The sequence below is a fragment of the Chiloscyllium plagiosum genome, chromosome 21, assembly GCF_004010195.1.
Source record: "Chiloscyllium plagiosum isolate BGI_BamShark_2017 chromosome 21, ASM401019v2, whole genome shotgun sequence".
Taxonomy (NCBI): Eukaryota; Metazoa; Chordata; class Chondrichthyes; order Orectolobiformes; family Hemiscylliidae; genus Chiloscyllium; species Chiloscyllium plagiosum.
Genome location: NC_057730.1, coordinates 37,903,789 through 37,927,925, shown reverse-complemented (window position 1 = coordinate 37,927,925; position 24,137 = coordinate 37,903,789). Strand labels below are relative to the sequence as shown.

General features: G+C 42.7%; 1 protein-coding gene across 2 annotated transcripts; it reads left to right on the top strand.

Moving 5' to 3' along the window:
• Window positions 1-8,411: 8,411 nt before the first annotated feature.
• Window positions 8,412-14,248, top strand: uncx (UNC homeobox). Of its 2 annotated transcripts, none has more exons than XM_043711849.1 (3): window positions 8,412-9,505; window positions 10,433-10,608; window positions 12,850-14,248. In XM_043711849.1, exons 1-3 carry the CDS (start codon window positions 9,250-9,252, stop codon window positions 13,861-13,863), a joined length of 1,446 nt encoding a protein of 481 aa, XP_043567784.1. In that variant the 5' UTR covers window positions 8,412-9,249; the 3' UTR covers window positions 13,864-14,248. The 2 variants fall into 2 exon arrangements, with proteins under 2 accessions (XP_043567784.1, XP_043567785.1); XM_043711850.1 differs by lacking the exon at window positions 8,412-9,505 and adding an exon at window positions 10,276-10,297.
• Window positions 14,249-24,137: the final 9,889 nt, after the last annotated feature.

Genomic DNA, 24,137 nt, shown 5'->3' with positions numbered 1-24,137 from the left:
CATCAACTCCAATGCCAACACCAACATCAACTCCAATGATAACAAGAACATCAACTCCAATGCTAGCACTAACATCAACATCAGCGTCAACGCTAACGCCAACATCAACTCTAATGCTAACACCAACTTGAACACCAGCGCTAACACCAACATCAGCATCAACTCCAATGCTAACACCAATGCTAACACCAACATCAACTCCAACGCTAACATCAATATCAACACCAACGCTAACACCAATATCAACACCAACGCTAACACCAACATTGACACCAACGCTAACACTAACATCAACATCAACATTAACATCATCACCAATGCTAACACCAATGCTAACACCAACATCAACACCAATGCTAACACCAACATCAACTCCAATGCTAACACCAACATCAACTCCAATGCTAACACCAACATTAACTCTATTGCTAACATCAACATCAACACTAATGCTAACGCCAACATCAACACCAATGCTAACATCAACACCAACGCTCATGCCAACATCAACACCAAAATCAACTCCAATGCTAACACCAACATCGACACTAACACCAACATCGACACTAACACCAACATCAACACCAACACCAACTCCAACGCTGACTCCAATACCAAAGCTAACACCAAAACTAACATCAACACCGATGCTAACATCAACACCAATGCTAACACCAAAACTAACATCAACACCAACGCTCACACTGACATCAGCATGAACATGATTTCTAATCTCAACAGTTTTAGGTACCAATGGTTTAGATGAATTTGTGGTGGAGGAGGGTGATGATTTGAACTAACTTCATCTTCTGTTATGAGATACAGCTTTGCATTGGCTTTGCTGAATGTGCAGTCTTCAGCACAATTACTGCTCTGGCATCTGAAGGTACCTGAGCTATGAACTATTGATCTCTCAGTTGGGTCTTCTCCATTCCTGAAGCTGGCTATATTGCCTATATTGCCCTTCTCCTCCGTTTCCCTCTCCTCCCTACTGAGACCTGCACCTCTGCTGCCCCTTTCATTGGTGATCCCCATTTTGGCAGCTCGCTCCCTCAGTGGAGCAATGCCTGAGTGAATCCATGACCAGGGCTTTATTCCACCCCTTCTTTACCCATGCCAGTGCAGTTTTGATATGTCACTCTGACATTTTCCACCCAATACTTTGGCACCTTTTCCTGCTCTCTGATTGCAAAACTGACTATGCCAACATTGCATTGTTGACCCTTCCTGATAAGGCTCAGCAATGCTCTTGTTTGGAATCAGAACTGAAGTCCCTCTGCTCAACATCTCCTTACATACAGTGATGTTCTGAGGTCTTTGAGTCCCTTGCACTTCTAGAAAAACCCAAAGTTTGAACAAATTTGAAGTTAACTGCCTTTTATGCACACTGAATTACCAGCTCTCAACGTGAAGTGCGAGGTTTTCCTGCCATGACTGTTTTTCTTTATAATGTCTGATTCTACAGAAAGGTGTCAAGATTTCATGGTGAAGACTTCAGACCTGATTTTCAAACCTTTACTGCCCCAATGGTTTGTGAAAATATACTAAGGCTGATAAAAACCAGAACTCAACTTTGTTTAGTGACACTGAGGAGAAGACTTGGTGTAGTGATATTGTCACTAGACCAGCAATCCAAAGATCTAGGCTCTCGCTCTGAGAACATGACTTCAACCCCAACATGGCAATTCATGGAATTTAAGTTGAATTAATAAAATCTGGAATTGAAAGGTTGTCTCAGTAATGATGAGCACAAAACTATCACTGATTGTCCTAAGGAGTTATCAAATTCACTGGAAGCCTTCAAAAGTGGAAATCTGGCACCTTTACCTGGTCAACATGCGACTCCTGACCCATAGCAATGTGGTTGCCTTCTGAAATGGCCTAACAAGCCATTCTGTTCAAGGGCTATTAGGAATGGACAAAAATGCTGGCCTTACTAGTGATGCCCGTAGGTCCTGCAATAATTTGAAAAGGACTCATTCAGACAGTCATTCTCATTGACACATTGACAAAATGAGACAGAGATATACAAGGAACCCACATAGTGGCTAACACACTAAAACACACAGTCAGGTAGCAGCTAAACTAACACGGATCCACATCAAAGAACACACCAAGATACACCAGAACTCTCACAGACATCAACTCATTGAAACAAACTCTCAGACAGGGTTACTGTGAAAAAAAAATCAGATTTTCGTAATGACACATTGAAACAGACACTTAAACAAAAATACTCCAGAACCTACAACGCACACATGAAATACCAAAACAGACCTTCAGACAGAGTCCATAAAAACTCACATTCACCCAATGACAAACTGAAAGAGACTTTGGACAGTGTTACCCCAGAGTGCTCACTCACAATGTGAAATAAATTAGCAGTGAGACACCACAACTCACACTCACACAATGACACAACATGTACTCTAACAGAGAAACTAGAACTCATATGTACACTGTGATACACAGAAAAACATTTAGGTACACATGAAAATGCATGAGCACACATTACCAAACAAAAACATACCTTAGGTGGAGATTCATCAGAATTCGCACGCACACAGTGATAGTCTGAAACACATGCTCCATCAAATGACCCAGGATGTTAGTCTCATAGTAATGCATTGAAACACACAATCAAGCAGTGCATTATTTTAAAACAAAACACATAGAGGTGCACTAGAACTCACACAGCAACCCTCTGACACATTCAAATGTACACCAGAACACTCACTCAAACACAAACTCACTGAAGCACATTCAGAGATACACCAGGATGTACACACATACACTTACACAATGTACACTCAGACTGAGACACACCAGAATGTACAAACACACACTCGTTGACACACCACAGTTTACAGTTACACATTCATCTATTGAAACACACACTCAGACAAGTATATGCAGAACCCATGCTCACAATAACGTGCAGTCACACACTCAGACAGGCATACACCAGTACTCATACTCACATAATGACACATGGAAGCACACACTCAGACCTGCATACACCAGAATCCACACACGCAGACAAGCAAACACTAGAATCCACACACAATAACACACTCAAACAGACATAGATCAGACTCTAACTCAACAAAACACTGACACAGGTCAGATCCAATCCACATTTAAAACTTGCTACAAACTGTACACAAGAGGGCATCAAAGCACAGATTACACTATCAACCTGCATAAAGTTTGTAATTTATCGTTGGAGCACAAGTCATGCTTTTCATTTTGTTTGCAGCAAAGTTGAATAGAACAATCACATCCAGTGTTTTTTTTTAAACCAGTGTTTTGATTGAAAAGCTGTGGGGCCTTGCAGGTATCCCTCGGTTTGGGGAATAAAAACCGAAAGAACTAACGATGCTGGAAATCAGAAACAAAAATAGAAATTGCTGGAAAAGCTCAGCAGGTCTGGCAGCGTCTGTAGACAGAAAGCAGGGTTAACGATTAGAGTCCAGTGTCCCTTTTTCAGAACTGATCTGGGGCATGACAAGTCAGGACAGCAAAAGGAAGGAGGGGGAGGGAGATAGTGAGCCAAAGACCAGAGAATGAAGGAGGTTGAGGATATGAGGGAGAGTAAGGGATTTAGAAAGATGAGGAAATGAAATGAAATAGGAAGGAACAGACAGAAGGAAACTTTGACATGAAGGCTGTGAAATAGGATGTGGCCTGAAGAAAGGAGGGTGAATATGAGGAGGGAAAGAGTGGGATGAGTAACTACAGAGAGAGGAGTCAAGAAGAGACTGTGTTTAACTTGTGTTAACCTTCGTCTCGCAAATCCAGTTACATGTTATATTTTAAACTGAAGCTTTGAGTTCTGTGTAGGTTTGTTTTATTTCTCCCCCCAGAAAAATGCCATCTGATGACCAGAAAGCAGCAATATCACTGCCCAGTTCTGTGAGAGGAACAGGCTCAGGCGAGGTCTCCAGTCCAACTACACCTCTCCCTCTCGAAACCCTCTCGGCCGGAATTCCAAATGTGTTTAATTATTGCGTTTGATATGCACACATATATAATCTATATATTTATATAGAGAAATCCAGGGGCCATCAATCCTGGAGTGATTAGCGTACAGTGCAAGCTCTGAAATGCAAATGATTCTGTACAAAGGCTCCTTGCAAATTGGCGTCACCATTTCTCAAATTATATCATTACTATATTTTTAAGATGTTAATATGGCGAAGGCAATTTCCCCGGGGATGCGGGCAAATTAGTTCTATTTCCGAACGCCTCTCTCGTGTGTTAATGTAAGCGGAGAGCCGCGACAAGGAGCCGATCAACCAGATTACAATTAGGTTGCTGATTTGGACTCGATCAAGCATTGATAATTTTTGGCATATTAAGCACGTTTTACGAAAGGTGATAAGTCAGTTTTAATTGAAATGAAATGATTATTCTGATGGAACTTTGGATATTATTAACAAACTCCCCGCTCATTTAACATTCAGTTTTGAATGCAAGAGCCAAAAAGAGAGGGGAAAAAAAAAGATTTGAAGGGTATTAGTATGTCAGCAACGCGAGAGGTAATTTGATGCGAATTACTTTTTTTGCTCTCCAGCTGAAATATAGTGAATTAAAAAAAAAACTCGCCTCGGCGTCTCCGCTGACAGTTTGTCCAATCTATAGATAATGAGATGGGCAGAAGTTTTTAATTGTTAAGATTAAGCAGCATCTCCGGAGCTGATGGGAATTTAGAAATAATTCCTCTGCCTCTTTCGCCCCTCTCCTTTTAAAAATACATTTCAAAAACTCGGATTGTCATACATGATGAATAGAGAGAGAAAGAGAGAGAGAAAAACACTTTGCTGTTTAATTGCGATCCCATTCAACTCCAGCGCCGGATCAAATCACCTGCGACAATTAATTTAGATTTAATTCCGTAATTATCAGCAAATCGAGTAATGTGCAAGTTAATTTAGATAGTTAAAAATTAACTTGCGTGAAGTTAATTGAGTAATTAAAACCCTCAACTGCCGCCTATTAATTTGCTAATTAAAAATAAATTTGATTTTGTGCAATTTGAAGTAATATTGACATCAGCCCAGTATCGGCAGCTTGTGAGTTGACTTGCTTTTGCTGGTTTGAGTCTGACGGCACGGACCCAGTTTGGTGCCGGTGCTTTGCCTTCGTGTTTTACACGTATTTATATTCCATTAAATCACTCTCCAACAAAACCAGCTCTCAGGCCTTAAGAATTAAATAACCATTAACAGCCCGTCTGGAGGTTGTTAAACGTTCCTTGGTTTTAATGATGGATTTCCTGAGCGCGTGTTGGAAACATTGGCTGCATTTTTTGCCCCCAGGTTGGGTCTGTGTGTTGTATCTCTTCCCCCTCGCCCCTTGTTTAATATCCATAGGATAATGTCGAGAGGGTAAAACGATTAATGTGTGGGCAACTGGGTTGTAGGGGGGAGAGTGAGAGAGACCCAACAAAAGGGGTCTGGAACCAGTTGGAAGGGGGGGGGGGGGGGGGGTTGATCTGGCAAGTGGTTGACTTGTTAAGGGGGCATAATGGACCAAACTTGCCTCTCCAGGACATTTCTGGGATGTTGGGATTATCACCTCCGACCAATTTCACCGCTAACAGCACAAAAAGAAAGGAGACATCGGTTGGAATAGATAACCTTAACGAGATAAAGAGGAACATGGAGAGCCGCGCTGTCCTGAATGCGCGGCGTGTACGTCTTATTATCAAGTTAATTAAAGCTAGCATCTGACAATGTCACTCTCGTGTAAGAAAACGTATTTAAATGCAATGTCTCCGAGGACTTTGTGTCAAGGGCTTGCTTTCATTGAGTTGCTGGTCTGTTTTGCCTTGGCAAGAGCACAAGAAACCTGCGCCTGGAAATCACAGCTGAAGGGTGCCTTTAAAGCAAACGCTTTTATAAGCAAATGTCATGCAGGCAATTATAGAATTCTGATGTATAAAATCAAAAAAAAAATAAAACGATTTCCATAATTTGTGCAGATTGACTGCAGTACTACAGACACAAAGAAAGTCTCATCAAACGACAGCACTCTCCATTAAAGCATGCTCTCAAACGCTTTAAGAGATTTTTTTTACAAAGACTTAGAAACATTAAACCTTCCACGATTAAAATTTTACAGATTCAGATTGTGAAAGCCGGTTGCAGTGTGGACTGGAGGTCAAGTGACGAATGGATTATATGCTTCTTCATAATAATATTAATTAAACAATTTGCATGGTAATAAGGTAACAATTATCAGGGCTTATGTTGAAAGATACAGGTTATTACAACACGCCAATCACGAGTCAGGGGTCAGCTAGTGAGCGGGGGAAGAGAATTCAGCTCAAATTAACATTCTGTCAGCTCCAGAAATTGGTCAAATAAGTCGAATTAATTCTTTGTAATAAAGAGAGAAAAGTCCCATTGCCTGAGTTTGATTAAGCCTCCCCTGTATTCACAGACACGTCTCCTGTATTGCAGCCACAAAGCTCAAACATAAAATGAAGCGTTTATTGCTACGGGCAAATTTGGGTCCAGTGGCTACAGTTTACATTTAGTATTTATAGAAAGTTAAATTAAATTACGCTGAAAAGTGCGGCCCTTGGCCTCTCCGACCTGCAGCATTAATACTCCTCTCTATTCTTATTACTCCGTCTCTTTAGAAGTCAAACTGGAAATTTGGTCTTTTTTTTAATTTTGTTCTGGGTGTAATGTTCGTCATCCACTTTGGACTTTAGCAAATCGCCACCTTTTATTTTCAATTAGGAAATCTAATATTCCACCAGGTAGTGGCTACTCAGTGTGAAAATCGACAGGCTTCAAACACGTTATTGGTATGTTTTCTACAACAGTTTCAACGAGGCAGACATCCTGTCTCCAGAAATCTAATATATTCTCCATCTTAATTTGTTCCTGAGTATTGTCACCACATCCTCCTCACTGATTTCGTTGGTTTCTGCTTTTCTGGGTGAAGGTTTGACTGAAGAGGGATTGTTTTCCCTTGCTGGGCATATTTAACATCTACTCTGTCCAGGCCATTCAGTATTCTGTATGTTTCAATTTGATCTCCCCTCATATTTAACATGTCACCAACATTGTCCACACATTCCATCATTAAGACTTATTCCCTCGAATCTAACACTTTTGACTCTCCAGGGCCTTTCCCATTTTTCCCTCTCTCTCACACCCTCGAGTTCTCCTCCGCGTTCATTTGTGATATTTTACAGAAATCTACCCCTTCCCAAACTCTTGGCACCTTAGTGTTCCTGCCTTGTTGGTTTACAACAAACTGTTCCAAACTTTCCCTGTTCGAAATCTTCGCCACCTCACTGGGCTGGATGGGGACTACTGAAACTTCGATATCCCATTTCCCTGTCAGACTGAGGTCAAACTCCCGTGTTCTCGTCTGGCCCTGTTACACAACAGACCGTTAACAGAGAGGCTATCATTTTTGAACAACTTTTTCTCCCCTTCTGAGAATAAAGAAATAATGAGGCACAATTGTCAGACAAAGCGACACATTGCTAGTTTAAGATACTCAACCTGTGCCGGCGAAAGACACGGGAAGATTCATATTCCTAAAGCCTAGTATGATGCATTATAATTTTATCTTAAAAGCTATGGAAACGAAGTGAAGGTGAGAGGACAAAGGAGGTGTAAATGGAAAGCACACATTAATACATCTTGTTCAACCGCTGCATTTCTAATTTAATACGCACTTTAAGGATTCATTCGGATTGTTTTCACATGTAAGACCAGAGGAGAAAATCTGATGGACAGTTTAGGTACAGCCTACAATTCCAGTTTATTTACAGACCCATTGTCCAGTTAACAGAAATAAGGTGGCTTTCAAGTCAATAACTTATTAAAATCTAAGCAAGTGTTAAACAGAAAATGTGTAGCACGGAAGATGACAACAAATGTGTGTCCCGGGACAAATGCCTGGGTATGTTTCTCTCCAACTCTTTCCAGGAAACCCGTCCTTTCACCTCTCCTAGCCTTCAACCCACAGAGTTTCTCGAAACTTTGTACTTACACAATTCTGCCGCCTTTCCCAACCTGAACGATTTATTGCTAAGGTTTGTTTTACTTCGGTGTGTTTTATTCGAAAATAATGATTCTTTGTCTAATTGTTTTTTCCCCTCTCCTGTTGTCTGTAGCCCGGCGATTGAGAGCGAGTTTGGAAACTTCAATGGGGAATATAATTTAATTAGAACAAAGCGGGACTCGGGCTCATTACCATTAATCACCGGTTCAGACAAAGTGCCTGGGTTTTTTTTCCTTGGGAAGAAAATAATGAAAAAAATGACTCGTTGCACCCGCGCACTGGGGTGACCTGTGTTTAATTAGCGCCGTCCTGTGATTAATAATTCAATATTTACTTATTGTTATCGATATTTTCAATAAAAAGCGAATGGCAGTTTTAAAGATCCCTTTTTTTTATAAGGCACCGTCACGATAGCTTTAAATATTCATAGTGACAGAGCAGTCTAGAGCAAACGGCGAAGATGAAATATCATGTTCTTTTAAATGCATTGTGACAGCTCTGGAAGCAGCAGCTGATGAATCCTCTATTATGCGATCAGTCTATTTGCCGCTCAACGTGTCCCTGTAATTGGCCCGACATCAGTTTAAAAGCTGACCAAGGAAATCATTCTCTTTTTTTTGAGGGGAAAAAAAACCTTGGACACAACACGATGGTCAATGTTTGGGAGAGAGAGAAGGAAAATCTATTAGTGTGTGTTGTGTAGGAGCTGCGGAGAAATTGCATATGTTTACTCTGTGCTCTGTTTAGTATTTAACCAGGTACCAATCAACCTGCGGGAGCTTGGGCCCGTACTCGTCAAATCCTCCTGCATTGTTTTGACAGCTCATATATTGTTTATTGAGGTGGATGTCATGTATAATTAGCGATCGATATGGAAACGTTTTCAAGCGGGTCTTAATACCCACTGGTCCCAACACACACCGACTATACGTCTCTGACGTCAGACGCGATTAACGTTTCTTATTGGTCCCAAATTCCCAAAGCCTGGGCTAATTATTGGATCCTTTATGTTCATAAAGTAAAGACACATCCTCTCCGTTCACTAGCATGTCAAGCGCTTTTCTACTTTCCCCTGCATACATTTTGAAGTTCACCCAAATCCTTTAAGTGAAAGATCTCACCCCCCCCCCCCCACCTCACCCAGCCCCCCACCCCCTCCCCTTTCTCTGTCTCTGTCTCTCTCTCTCTCTCTGGCCCCTTTCCCCCTGCAGGGAGATGATGGATAGCAGGATCTTAGAACACCACCACGCTCAGTTTGGAGGTACCTTGGCCAGCATGGTAGGATTCCATTATCCCCTTACTCATCACCATGTGTACGAACTCACAGGGCACCAGCTCCAATCTGCCAGCGTCCCCTTCACCATAGACGGATTACTGAGCGGCTCCTGCACGGCGTCCGTGGTCAACCCGTCCCCTCTGATGCCTTCGGCTTGCAACGTGAACGGGGAGAGCCAGTCCTTCAAACTGTCAGGTAAGAAAGAGAGCAGTGAGAGAACGAGAACAGAAAGTGCTCTGGGCGCCCAGCTCAGGCCCAGAATTGGACCTCAGCTTTATCACGGGGTGGGGGGGGGGGGGGGAACGATACATACGCCAGACATAATTATATTATACAGCGGAAACGAATTTAAAACAATAATAAAAGGAATTATGTATTTCCCAAAACGAAACGAAAGTAGTTCATTACGGAGGCGAGTACAATAGCCCAGGTAACTGTGAGGCACAGAGTGAAAAGACGAGGCAGATTACAATACGTATGTATCGATATAAGGTGTTTTAAGAGAGCACATTAGTTACATACCGGGATCCGGGGTGGATGGGGAGTCGCTGGTATGTGTGTTTATGGACATGTGTGTTAGGGCGCTCTATAGCCGTGGGAATCAGTAAGTCGATGCTGTGGGAACGGAGCGCTCCCAGCCCAAGCCTGTGCCTGTAAAAACCGCACATATTGTTTTGATCAGGTCCCCTCTGTTCAGGCTGGTAGAGAAACGGCATCGAGCCCGGCACTTCGATCTAAACGTTCACTGAAACAGGCTGGGACAATGCACCTGCATTTCGGTGACTTCATACCCAACTCAAGCAGCCCGTGTCTAATTAATCTGGGTTATTTACAGGGCGGGGGAGAGATACAGAACCATTTTGCATTCCTACACTAAAAGATATTGTGCGCATTTTAATGTGCACAAATATCGCGGGAACGAATATAATTTTGGAAAGAAAGTGTGGACAAAATCGGTTCGAAGGTCTCTGTAGATTGGGATGCCTGGTGTGTATTCTCCATCCAGCGGCGAATCTATCTCTGCCTGCGTGGAGCCTGATCGTTTGGGTTTTGTTTGTTCTGATCAATATTTCCTTTCTCCCTTTTTATTGTTTTATTTCCCCCTTCCCTTCCCCATCACAGACTCGTCGGATCCAGAGAAAGACACCCCGGGATGTAAACGGAGAAGGACGAGAACCAATTTCACCGGCTGGCAGCTGGAGGAGTTGGAAAAAGCCTTTAACGAGAGCCATTATCCAGACGTGTTCATGAGAGAGGCGTTAGCATTGAGACTCGACCTGGTGGAGTCTCGGGTTCAGGTAAAACATATAAACAAAAATACAGTCTGCTTTATAACCAGCCCAAACTGCACAGTATTCATCCAACTGACACCATTCCAGGATTCACAAAATGTTGAGACATTTCGCAATGTGAACGGTCTGTCAACGTTAAAATGTTTTGATTCATATTTTTCACCATTTTAAATTGTTTAGGTCCACGATTCATTTTTCTTGAAACACCTTTGTTAAATTAAATTTTCACCAAAAGAAAAGCAGTACATCATAGGGACAGACTGTACACTTTTCAATGATTTGCTAATCTCAAGAAAATGAACAGTCTATTCTCTTCCTGATTTTTTTTTGTGCTTTAGAAAATGGGTTGTTTGCGTATAAATGTTTTTAAAAGAGCAAACTGAGGACGAGCGGTTAAAACCACCCCAGGTTCTAAAGTGTTCTGCACTGAAAAGGCTTGTTGTTGACAATGTGTTACTTTTTTTGTTGTGAGAATTGCTGTTGTGTTTACCTTTGTGGGAATGAACGCAGACTTAAAGAGAAAGCTGTGTAAACAGGGGTTTTAATGGGGAGATCTGCCTAACGTTTCATCGGGATAATGGGAATAATCAAATTATGGCATGTCCCAAAACTTGCAACAGGCAGGGCACTGTGTGCAGGGAATTTGGGGTCTGGGGGTGGGGTGGGGGATGGGAATGTATGTAGAAATGTGTTCCAAAAATATGGAACATTCAGCCGTGTACAAGCTCAACGAACTATCAAAAAAAAATTCCCAGACGACCTAGTGTTAAGTTTAAATGCGTTTGAAATTATAAATCTATTGTCACAATCAAAATTGTGGCACAGGTTGAGCAGAAATATCAGACTGAAGGCACAGCCTCCTCCTGACCCTCCCCTGTTCTTAAGCACTTTATCCAATTTGTTGATGGGTAGTTAAGTGAGGTTTAGATGAAGTCGAGAATGTTTATTTCCCTTAAGACGGTAATGAGCACTTCTCATTGACAGAGCAGTTGGAACCGACACAAAGAGAAGTCCTTGTAAAACGATTATTGGCCAGTTTAATTCGTGTTTAACAAGGGATAGCATTTAAAAAAAGACACGAGGGTTTCTTTTGATAATTAGAGTGATCGTGTTTGTTCTCTTTTTTAAAATTCTTGTTTGCAACCTTTCATTTTCGAAAAATACACTACCCGATTGTGTAAAAGAGAAACGCGTTGTGCTCTTAAAATGATTGGCGAGTTTTGTATTTGTTTAAAACAAAACAGTTAATATTGGACCGTGTCAGGAACTGTGAGGGTGACCGAGTTTATTAATTGCTTCCTGTAGGAGGTGAGAAAGAAAGGAAACATTAGGTACCAAACTGAAAGCGAGAATTAAGCACCAAGCCATGGTGTATAGTAACGGAAAATTCGCCCTCTTATGAATAGTCGATCATCATTATTGTTTTGAGTTTTACCACTTCCTTTTTAGAATAGCGATATTCGTTGGTTCCACTGTGCTCTCTCACCTCCCCCCATCCCACCCCACCCCCACCCCTCCCGTGACTGGCCTGTGATGGGGTAAAAGACTGAAAGGTTCAGGGGCTGATTCAAGCTTTGATTCTACCGCGGGGTTTGCAAAATAAACTGCTTCAGTTGAAATCGCAAAGCATCGATTTAATTGATAGAATTACACGCGAGATTAAATGCAATTCGTTTGTCAATTAACCTAATTCAGGTTTTCGTGTTGATTGTGTAAACAATATGTTATTTACACAGGAGACGGGAAAGATGCGAACTCCCAAAACTTGCTACCACCCCACAGGTAGCCGAGTTCCTCTTCAGTATTAACCCGGGTCATTTAAAGGCTAAACTAGGATTTCGACTCGACATCCTCTCTTCACAATCTGTTTAGACATTGAAAAGTTTACAACACACAGTGTGTGCTCATAACAAACCCAAAATAAAAACTGGACCAAATTCAAAAGTGCTTTAAGATGGGCCAGCGGTCCGTTATTGTTAATTTTCCTGACAAAATCTTAATTTTGGTTTGAGTTATTGATGTCTCAAAAGTGAGCGCCAACGAGATTCAAAAGGTTATGACTATCATTTTATTTGATAATAAAAAAAATCTTTAACTGGTCATTAAAGCCAGCATTGAAGGTAACTTGGAACTCGCTGTTAGGCTAAAGGAGACATCTGATCAGAGATGACAGGAGCGTTTACAGAAAGTTTGCGAAAAGAGCTGTGCAATTCGATTGTAATGTCGTTTTCATTATTCGGCATGTAGGTTTGGTTTCAAAACCGCCGAGCGAAATGGAGGAAGAAGGAAAATACCAAGAAGGGACCGGGGCGACCAGCACATAACTCGCACCCTACAACATGTAGCGGGGAGCCCATGGACCCGGAAGAGATCGCCCGCAGGGAGATGGAGAAGATGGAGAAGAAGAAACGGAAGCAGGAGAAGAAACTTCTGAAATCCCAGAACAAGCTGCTGCACTCGGAGGGGGAGTGCAGCGTTGCTTCCTCTGGTTCGGAGTCAGACAGCAGCGTGGTCCACCTGCAGCCTGGTACAACACAGAGCGAGACCAGTCAACATTCCCCAAACACCAGCCGGGAGCCTAGTGCGGTCAACTGCGAACAGACGCCCCAAAAGCTCTCCCACCACCAAAGAAACGCGTCCCAGAATAATCCCAGTCGATCTTCAGATCTGGACTCCAATCGGGACAAAGCTCAGAGTTATCTGTGCACGAACGCTCGCTCTTCCAGTCTGACCAAGTGCGATCAGAAAACCAACCCTTTCAGCGTGGAAAGTCTACTTTCCGATAGCACGCCGCGGCGCAAGCCTCACTATGACTACCCAGCCTTACCAAACCCCCGAGCCGTCATTGGGAAGGGGCACTTCCTTCTCTATCCCATCACCCAACCTCTCGGTTTCATCGTTCCCCAAACCAGTATCAGGACACCGCCCGTCCAAACCCCGTCTCCCTCCAGGCCAGACACAACCGCCCCAGAAACAGACCAGGCGCTTGCCACTTATCCCGCGACAAACTCAAACTCAACACAAACCGGCTGTCCCAGCTCCGAGTCGAGCTCAGCACAGACCAGCTACCCCGGGACAACTGCGGGCGCCACACAAGCCAGCTATCTCGATCCAAATTCCAGCCCGCCTCAGTCAAATAAAGCTCTGGCCTCGGAGGGTCCGGATGAACTGACCCAACAGAGAGCGGACTCTCCCGAGCCAGTAGACACAAACTGCCCTCGAGAACATATGACAGAGTGTGAAGAGGTGGATATGGACTGAGCTCAGAGACTGGAAACTAACATCGCATCTGCAAAGCAGGCAGGACAAAACAAAGCAAGACAGAGGGAGGAAGGGAAAATAAGGACTTTCTCGTTAAATTCACTAGATAAACACGCCCTTTCAGTTTATTTAGTTTGTTAGCTATGCAGGTGGATTTCTGTATGAATTTTCACTGATCAGGCGATGCGTTCAGATATTAACCCAGCCCTGTTTTCACTAAGCGGTGCCAAAACAGTTTACCTTCTATATATAAACACACATATATATATTCTCTCTCTCACACACATACATGCACACAGAGTTACCATCAGTGGCTGAACGCAATGTATAAAACCACTAATCCTCTCCTCATTGTGTAAAACCCAAACAAATGTATCAAATATTTATATATGATGTAACTTTTTTTATAAATAAAAGTTTCTGTTTAAAAAAAAGGTTTTGTCTGTGATGTGTCAGTGTTAATATGTGTGCGGCAGCCGAGCAGGCTCTGGAAGAGTCTGTGTTTGTGTTTATTGCTATAAGACCTTTTTATTCATTAAAATGCTGTGAATCTCTGGTGAAGCCGGAGGGGCCACGATCCTGCCCGCTTCCTGCCGCGTCCTGATATGAAAGTGATTATTTTCCCGATGGCAGCCGAGGTCGGGTTTAGCCCAAAGGGTTATTACACATTACCGATTTTATAGTGAGATGAAATCACACAAGTTCCTTCAATAATAGAATTAGCATGAAAGGGCTGGGGCATAAAATTGAAATTGGAAAATAATAGGCTGAGATGTGTGCGTGCATATTTGGCTGTGCTGAATTGGTTGTGAAATGGGAAATCGTGGGCTGGAATTTTCATGAGGTTTCCTTTGTCATGTATCTTGTAGCAGGCTATATTAAGATAGATGTTCGATGATATCCTTCATTGTTCTGTCGCTTATATTGATGTTCTGGTGTTATCATCCTATTGATCATGTGTCGCCTGTAATAGGACAGGGAAAGCAAACGCGCCTCAACAAAAGAAGAACACATTTGTTCTAATAGGGGAGGAGACCCAAGGGGGGAGTTTGAGATTCAGGACAGCTGTACCGAGAGAAAGAGGAGCGAGGAGAGGGGAAGGGGGCGAGGAAGTGGGGTGGGGGTGGGGGTGTCGGGGGGGGGGGGGGGTGGGTGATATGGAAAACTTTTGCCAGAAACTCGCACCCGCTTTGCCTTACCGCCCCCCCACCCCTCCGCACTCCCCTTACCGATCACCCCTCCCTCGCCAATCCCCTTCAATTTACAGGGCACTTATGCAGTGTAAACTGCATCAGTTCCCTGGGAATTAAAATCCCAATTATTAAAACCATTAATTTTGTCGAGTCTGTGCACAGTGGAATTATGTTTACAGCCTAGTTAAATATCGCTGATCCCTTCTGGTCATCGGGCCTTTTATTTGCAAATAAATTGAATATAATAATAAGACAGGCTTAGTTCTGGGTGCGCGCAGATGAATTTCTGAGCTCCCGTTCTCTTTAATAATATTTACATAATTTTCGCTCGGTGCCTGTGATATTTACTCTGCAGGATGCATCAGCTTTTGGAGAGAAAAAAATAATTAGATCAAAAAAAAGAGAGCGAATTTGTGTCGAGACGGACGTCACTTAAGACTCTCTGGGTAGAAATTTCATTCTGTACAAATTCAGTTAATAGGAAAATGATTGTCTCGGTATCCTTAAAACTGGTCTCGCCTCGAATCCCTGACCTTAGCAGTCACGCTTGCCATTTCTGTATCCGTTTGGTATCGAAAGGTGAAAAAAATATAATCTGGGAAAGAGGCAAAAAAAAAGCCGCGGCGTTTAAAATGCTATGTTGTTTTAAATAACGTGAAATATCTCCCTGGCAGCAATAAATTGCCTCCTTTCTTCAATTTGCAGCTGTTCATTTTGTCCGTATAGCTCATGTTTTATTTATTTACAGCCATAATGATTGCGGTTGTGAATGAGGCCGAGTATCGGTCGCTAGCAGACACATGTCCTTAAGGTGAATTAGTGATTTAGTTAAGCAGTTTAGTCCAATGTTGGTGCTGCTCTCAGCTCAATAGGGTTTTTTTTTGCTGAGCCCGAGGAGGAAGCTGTTTCTAGACAAACTATCAATCGATCTAGCTCGCAGTCTCCGGGAGATGTGTCCGCGATGAATCATACTTTATGAATTCAATTTATACCAAGAGAAATTTTCAATTTGAACGCTGGATCATTATGGGACAGTGCAAATTGTTTTTGCTCTATTATGCATCGGACGCCATCATTTTTCTTTCTAATTACGGAGGTGTCAGGTCGAGCTGTCATCCCGGCGCTGATTTTCAATTTAACTGATCATCATACATTCATTTTCCCATTTGATAAATCTGCTATCTAGACGCGACGCCATGCCCTGAATATTAAGTTGCACACAGAAACGCGCAGTAATGGGGAGTGTGCATGCAATAAGTGCAGATCACGGAGCTAATTTAGCACCTTGTGCGCTTCCATCTCGTTTTCTGATTTCCAAATCTCTAAGGACCGAGCTCAGCCCAGGGGCTGCAGTCTTCTCTCTCACAACCGGTTCCAAAACGGCTGGTTTGTATTACAGAATTTCCAAATTAGGATATCAAGCTTAATTAATGGTAATTGAGTTCTTCAATACGTGTTATTTTTATTTAATAGAAACAAATTTGCACAATTAATTATGAACGTAATTTTCAAGAGCCCCATTTGCAACACATTTCCAAATTAGCTGAAGCAAATTAGACGCTTTTATGATGATTTCCACCTTCGTTTCCACCCCCTACCCCTTCAGCAACAGCATGCCCCCACCCACCCCCCCCCCCCAAAAAAAAATGTTTACCTAGGAAACATATTTTGGTTTGGAACCCCCTAGATCCTTACAGAATGATGAATTGCGCAGGTTCGGAAGGTGCAGTTTATTTTGTGATTTATTTTTAACCCGGGGTTGTACACGGCGCTGACAGTTTGGACAAATTAGCAATCCTTTGCAGCCGCCTCTAATGAGAGGGGTTTATCTCAGCACCTCGCAGCTAGCGTGAAAAATTACCGTGGACTCAATAAGAGGTGTCGGATCGATCGGAGAGCAGAGTGTAAATTACAAAAAAAAAATCCTAACCACATTTAATCCGGAGACAAATTCATATAGATTAAAATAATGCAGCTGCAAATGGGTGTGAGACACTTCGACTTCACCAGATAGAGTTGAACTCATACCAAACTAATCAGCTTCTTGCAAACAAGATTTTGCTACAAAGCCTTCCACTGAGAAGGTTGCTGTCCGCAATATTTCTCTTTTTTTAAAAACGCTCAAAACTTCATTTTAAACCCAAATTGATTAAACTATTTAATTAGTAATGAATACTTCCCACATACTGATTTTAGACTGTCCCTCTTCATTTCAAAGATGTCTCTCACGCACCTTGCAGGACTGACGATAGATTCTTATTAAGAATATAATTTATTTGCCCTGATATTGCACATAGCTATTGGGAGAGTCTCCAAGGAGTCTGGAATGAACTGTACATTTAGTCTATAACAGTTCTGCTTATATCATAATGCAACATAGAGCAGAGGGTTGCAATTCCGTAGTCCACACGAATTTACACGTAGATATGTGGTTTGGAAAAAAAATGTTGTAAAGTATTTGTGAGCATTTTTTCGCAATAATTGCATACTGCCTGTTAAAGTGCTTTTTTTCTTCAAACTTACCGCGTAACCTGCTACTCAATAGGAACTTGCAATCAAGTTTTCTGTGAAATATAATTAAATCAAGCGGAGGTGGTGATGTTTCCAAACGATTCAAATTTGTAAACTGTAATTGATTTAAGACAGTAATGAATTAAAATATGCCGGGTGTATTTTTTTTTTTGAAGCCGGGTTTCAGTTCTCTAATATTAGAACTGAATTTCGAAACTAACACTGGCATTCAGGAATGGTAAGCCAGATATGCTTTTTAATTTTGCAAGGAGCATATACAATTCCATCTTCCCTTCCGCTGGTCTTCTGCAGAGTTTAAATTTCTATGCATTTTCTTTTTCAAACACTGCAGTATTGGGGGGGGGAAATGTTTCTATTTTATCCCAAATGAAATTCAGCGTTTACACTGCCTCGGGATCCAGGAAATTTGTTTCGATTTTCCACACCTGATTCAGTGAATTTAAATTTGCAGTATTCCGACCCCAGCCACAGTCCCGAGTCTCATTTGAAAATAGTGATTATTTATTTATTTCATGGGCGTTTGTTTGGCGGTGTATTTGTAGTCAAACATCATTTAGAGAATTCACGCTTGCACATTACGAACTATTAAACAAAGACAGGGGAGGGAAAGTAGTTTGTTTTCATACATCTTGTATGTTACTAGGAGATGGGGACACCTGGGGAACTGAGGGAATCGTCATAAAAAGTACCAATTAAACCGAACACTGATCGATAGAACATCAGCAGAGCAAGCTAATAATAAATGATTATGGCTTGAAAATTAGCTCCCCTCATAAAATAATGCAAATTTACTCTTCCCTTGCACTTGACACCAACAATCGTGGAGGTGAGGATTTACTTTTTATTAAAAAGAAACAATTTTGTGTTAGGGTGTCAGTCGTTAATATATACCAAGGTTATTACATATATTAACATGATGGTAAGGTTCGAGATAGGGAATTCAGCACATAAACACGTTAGTTACAGACACACAGGCAGCCACGTATTTATACGGAGAAGAATAATTTAATAGCTGCTGCCGGGTACCACAGTCCATTTAAATAATTAGACGCTGTCTCCCTGTGATAAAGGTTTATCTAGAATTTTGGTGAAGGGTCGCTTTCTCTTTTCGACTTAAACTAGCTGCACTTATTAAATATGTTTAAATCTCAATGATCGAGCTCGCTTTCCTTCAGCTATTCTGCCTCCGCACAAAGATTACAGTCACCAAATTGTTATTTTTTATTTATTGCCTATTTTACACAAGTAATAGAAAGAATAACTTCTGCATTGGAAAGCAAATACTTGAAATTAGTACGGATGAAATGTAAAGATCTAACTTTTTTTTGAAAAGAAGTGTGCATTACTGTATTTAAACGCAGCCAGGTTTGGCTCGTCAATTTTTTTTGTTGGGAGTGAATCAAATGTAATTGCTTTTTAGGTATAACCTTTCTCAATTATAACTCTTGTAGAAGGTTAGATGCAAAAACGCAAGTTGAGAAGGAATTTCAAGTGGCCCGCAGACTGTTTTAATGGATTGGATTTGAGAAGATGACACAGGTGCCTGTAGGTGTTGGCTCACTGGGAATGATACATGTACCAAAGCACGGCTTAAATATGTATTGTCTTAACCTTCGCTGCACAAAATTACATTGACATGTTAATAAATGTGAATTTAAGTAAGAACAGTATTGAGACACCCTAACTTGTTTTCTCTTTATTTTCAGTAAAAAAAATACCTAAAGCACATTTAACCAGCGCGAACGTCCAAGTCCAGGGGTTCTCTGTGATTAGGTAACAGAATCGACATCTGAAAGGCAGATTGTCTATGGCTAGGCCCACTCGTTTCTACTGCTGTAACAGATCCCAGTCATTGTATCTCCACTACTTCCCACTAATTATCACCTTATGGAACGTGTTTCATTAAGGAAGTCTGTTTTTAGTTAATTATCAGTGGGCTGACCAAAAATAATAATCATTATGATCTGACCCTGACTGAATGACAGCAAAAAAACCCATTATACATCCTTCCAATGGACTCAGTCACATTCTCGCTGTTTTTATACAATAACCAGATTTGTTCCGCTTTAAACTTGTTCCCAGTGCAACGAGGACATTGGAGTGACAGAAGGATTAATACAGCATTTGTTCCTCATCTCTGCGCTTCCTGAACGCAATTTTATAATCGTTTGTATAAATTTCCGCAAATATTGCTACCAGCAAACGGTCGTTAAAAGATCTGTCCTATGTACCTTACAAATTGCAAATGTGTAATGAGAGACTTTATTTTCGGTCCTCTTTCTTCGCGACAGTATTCCTGCTGCACTTTGAATGCCCCTTGATCCAGTAAAGCTGAGTAGTCTCGGATTGACTCTGACTTGGCTCAGTAATCGTCTGCCTGTTCAGATCGCGTGGGGCTCCATGCTATGGTGTTGGTTGGGCATAAGCAGTTTATTATTCAGTTGGCTTTAGGACTCGTTATGTTGAGCTCAGATGATTCGGTAGATTTGAATTTAGGTCCAGTAGTTTGGATTGGGCAGTCTGGCCAGGCAGCTTGGAAACAAATTATCTTGGGTTGGTTTGGTTCAATATTGGGCGCATTGTTACTGTAGAGGCTTTACTTACATCGTTAATGACAGTAGATGGAGGCTAGATACCTCATTGCAAGCGAGTTTCGAATCATATCCGTTCCTCCGGGATCAAACTGATTTTCTTGGGGGCATTTTGGGATTACTTGGGAGTTAGCAGCATATTGGGTACACCTGGTTTGGCGCTATCTCTTTGGGTTAGGCAACTGGGAATATTTGGGATTATGTTTGACAGTGTAATGGGGTTTGGATCATTTGGCCCGCTAAACTGTCTCTGCTATGGATGTCAGGAAGACGAGTTGGACGCGTTCGAGACCTCTTGGTGCAACATGATGCACTTAGGTACAATGCTAATTTGTACCGAAGTGGTTATCTGTTTGGGCTGAACGATCCATGACCCGGCAATCAGCTGGATGCCGATGTTCTTTTTTAAAAAAATGCGTGTTCAGACTCTTCCCCTCACAGGTCGGATTGGATTAGATAACTTGAAAATTGATACATTATTTTGTGGCGAGATGGTGGTTTAATATAAGCACGGAAATTATATTCGGGCGCTGGGAATAAAGTTAGTGGATAGAGTTAATAATCAAATTTAGAGTTTGTGGTTAGTGCTCGGGGTTAGTGGCCACTGTTAGGGTTAGGGTCAATGCCTTGCTTTAAAATTTAGGATTAAAATTAAGGATTAGGTCGTTAAACCTTTAGAACGGATTTCGTAGTGAAAGTTAGGTTTTGGGGAATGGATTTAATGGTAAGAGTTTGCATTGGGGCCAGTGGTTTCAGTTGAAATTAGGGATAAGCGTTACGGGTTGGAATTATTATTAGTGGCGAGGGTTAGAAACCATCACTGACAGTGCAAATCTACTAGACGTGTCCTTCACATTTCATGTGTTTTGAAGGTGCCGATACAGACCTGTCACATGACGGGCAAATGAACGCTTCATTCAAGGAACCCTGTTTGTGGTTCAGCCAGATTTGATTCCCTCTTTCCCATCCCTACATTTCTCGGCAAGACCAGGTAGGTGCAGGAGATACGCTGTTCACTTCCTATCATCAGCCGCCCTGCAGTGGGATTCAGCCAGCAGCATATCAGACCGGTGCTGACCTGTTAGGAACCCAGGCCTTCAATGTATTTCACCTTCACTGACCTCCTTACAGGATCATGACTGTCCCATATACCGAGAAACTCAGATTGCCATAATATTAACTCGGTGCACGCTCTTGGGTTTGAGGTCATTGTATAAACTGCCCCTGCCTTTGGTGTCAGGAGAAATCCAGAAGGGGGAGCAGGATAAGGGACCTATCATTTAGGAGAGCGACCTGGAGAACTTTCACCATTCGCAGCTTTGTGAACCTTTGTGTCCTCTACCCCATTGTCAAGTCCCTGAGATGGGCACAGTTTGGTCTCTCGGGGATGCAAGGGGACATGGGGAGTGAACACATGGTGTCAATGTGAGGATCAGCCCATGATCCTGTTGTATGGTTGCCGCAGACTCGCGCGACTGAATGGTCGGCTCTTCTTTTTCGTTCCTAACAGTGTAGAGATGTTGTGCTCTCAGGCTGACCGTAGAATTGGGAACTAAACACTCAAATCGCCAAGGCTACAGGGAGAGGGACTGCAGAGTATGGAGGCCGAGGGCCAGTAAGGAGACTGAAGAATCAGTGGTAACAGCGCTGTGGAGCTCTCAAACCTCAAAACACATTTGATCTGCTTTTAGAACGTAGAACAATCCAGCGCAGAACAGGCCCTTCAGCCCTCGATGTTGCACCGACCTGTGAACTATTCTCAGCTCGCCCTCCTACACTATCCCAAAATCATCCAGGTGCTTACCTAAGGATTGTTTAAATCTCCCTAATGTGGCTGAGTTGACCTCATTAGCAGGTCAGACATTCCACTCTCTGCGTAAAGAACCTGCCTCTGACATCTGCCTTAAATCGATCACCCCTCAATTTTGTTTTGATTTAATGGTTTGGTGCCATTCATTGAGGTTGAATGCTGTCCGTTGAAGTGAAATCGGTCTTTAGTTTAACCCGGTGCGTTTAGGTCAGATCTTTGGAGTGGACAGTTTGGTGTTTCTCACCATGTTGAGGATGTAGTTTGGGTAGATGTTTGGGCAGCTCGAGACAGATGATTTGGTGATAGGATGGATTGGCGAGTGATGAAGGTTGATGCTGTCAGCAATGACGCCGAGCTCGGTTTGGGGCTCAGAACCCTACCCAGTTTTAATCCTGATCCACATTCTGAAAAGCACATCCGACAAGTTGCAACTAAATCCATTAAAAAGGAAAACCATCAAACCTTCACAATCAATAAAGCAGTTTCCCTGGCGCGGAAATAGATACCCTGCTAGCTGCCACTTTCACAAGAAGTGGAGGGGAGACCACGGCAGGGAGATAGAAGCCATTTCCAGTGAACATTACAGGAACACCTCTCCCCTTGCCGAACTCTCAGCTGCTTAGAGTAACGCATCTGGGTTAGCCCCACTCAGATTGATAAAGGTTCTGCCAGAAGGAGCACACACGCCTGTAGTTGCCCGGCGGCTGCTGGTGTCCGGCTGATGCTCACCTCCCAGCTCGGCTCCAAAGGTGTGCAAGCCGGAAACCCGCGATATGGCCGCTGTGGACAGATGGTTACTGTATACAGATCACTCTCAGACTGACAGTAATGATATGTGGACGTGGGGGAGAGAGTTACCAGGGGATGGAAGACACTGCAAGAGTGTAAGGAGGAAAACACTGCATCGTTTGTTTCAATTAAACACGATAACTGGCTGGGAACGATTTGAAGATGTCACCACGGTCCAGGGAGTGGAATAAAACCCTCTGTCACGAACCCTAGATTCAGAGAGACAGTATCACTATGTACCATTGGCTGTCCCGCAGAAGGGTCATATCGGACTTGAAGCATTAACTCTGATTGTCTCTCCACAGATGCTGCCGGACCTGCTGAGTTCCTCCAGCAACACTGGAAGCTAGGTGGCGGATTACTGGAACTGTCCCTCTGTCCATTACTGTAGCAGACAGCAACATTTGTTGACATCCCGGGCACTTATTGGCTGGCCTTGCCCCGTTTCACCATTTTAACTCTTGCTTTCACAGTTCATAGCTCCGTCCCTCTCCGCCCGTTCCCTCTGCTTCCTAATGACTTCATCCACATGTTCCCTCCTCAGCTTTCCCACTCCTTTTATCACCACCCCCCCGCCCCCTCCCCCGATCCTCATATCCCTTTCCTGTTACTCGCGTCCCCTCACTCTCTCTTGTTCCACCACTTTTGTCTTCCTCCTCCCTTCCTCTTGCCTCACGTATTTTGTCTCCTTGGTTTCTCCCGCTCCTCCCCCATCCTGGCTGTAGTTTCTCTTTTTTTTGTCTGCTCTCTCTCATTTCCTCACCTTTTCTCCCCCCCACCTCCACATTTACCGTGCAAGGAGGCTCCAATTCCCAAGGACGGATCATAAAGTTCCTCATTTGAGGAGGAACGTCTTAATTGAGGGCGTTTAAAAGCGGAGATGGGGAGTTAATGAAAAGACTGGTCAAAGTATGGTCGACCTTTGAACTGAATGTTTTGTTTTCCCAGAGCAGCGGGGCGCCATTTGATTAATTCTCTTTTATAAAAAGAAAGATCACAACGAAAACAGATTTGGTTTTTATTTTAAACGGTTCCTTGGTTGGGTTATTTAGATGTTGAATATTTTTGATGTATTGGGTTTCAGCTCTGTCTACGGGCCGGGGAGATTTCTGCAGGAGCCGGAATCAATTGAGTGCAGGTCTTCAGATTAGAGAGCATTGTTCATCTTCCCCTTGTTCCCAAGCAATCGGAGACCTGAAGTTAATGTATCGTGAAGTGTGAATACTTCCTGTCCCGGGAGGAGATAGATGGCAATTCCAGATGTGACGGCCAGTGTCTCGTACACACTGTCTCTCCCTCTCCCTCTCTCTTTCTCCCGTTCTCTCCCAGCCATATTTATCCCATCAGGATTCCACTTTG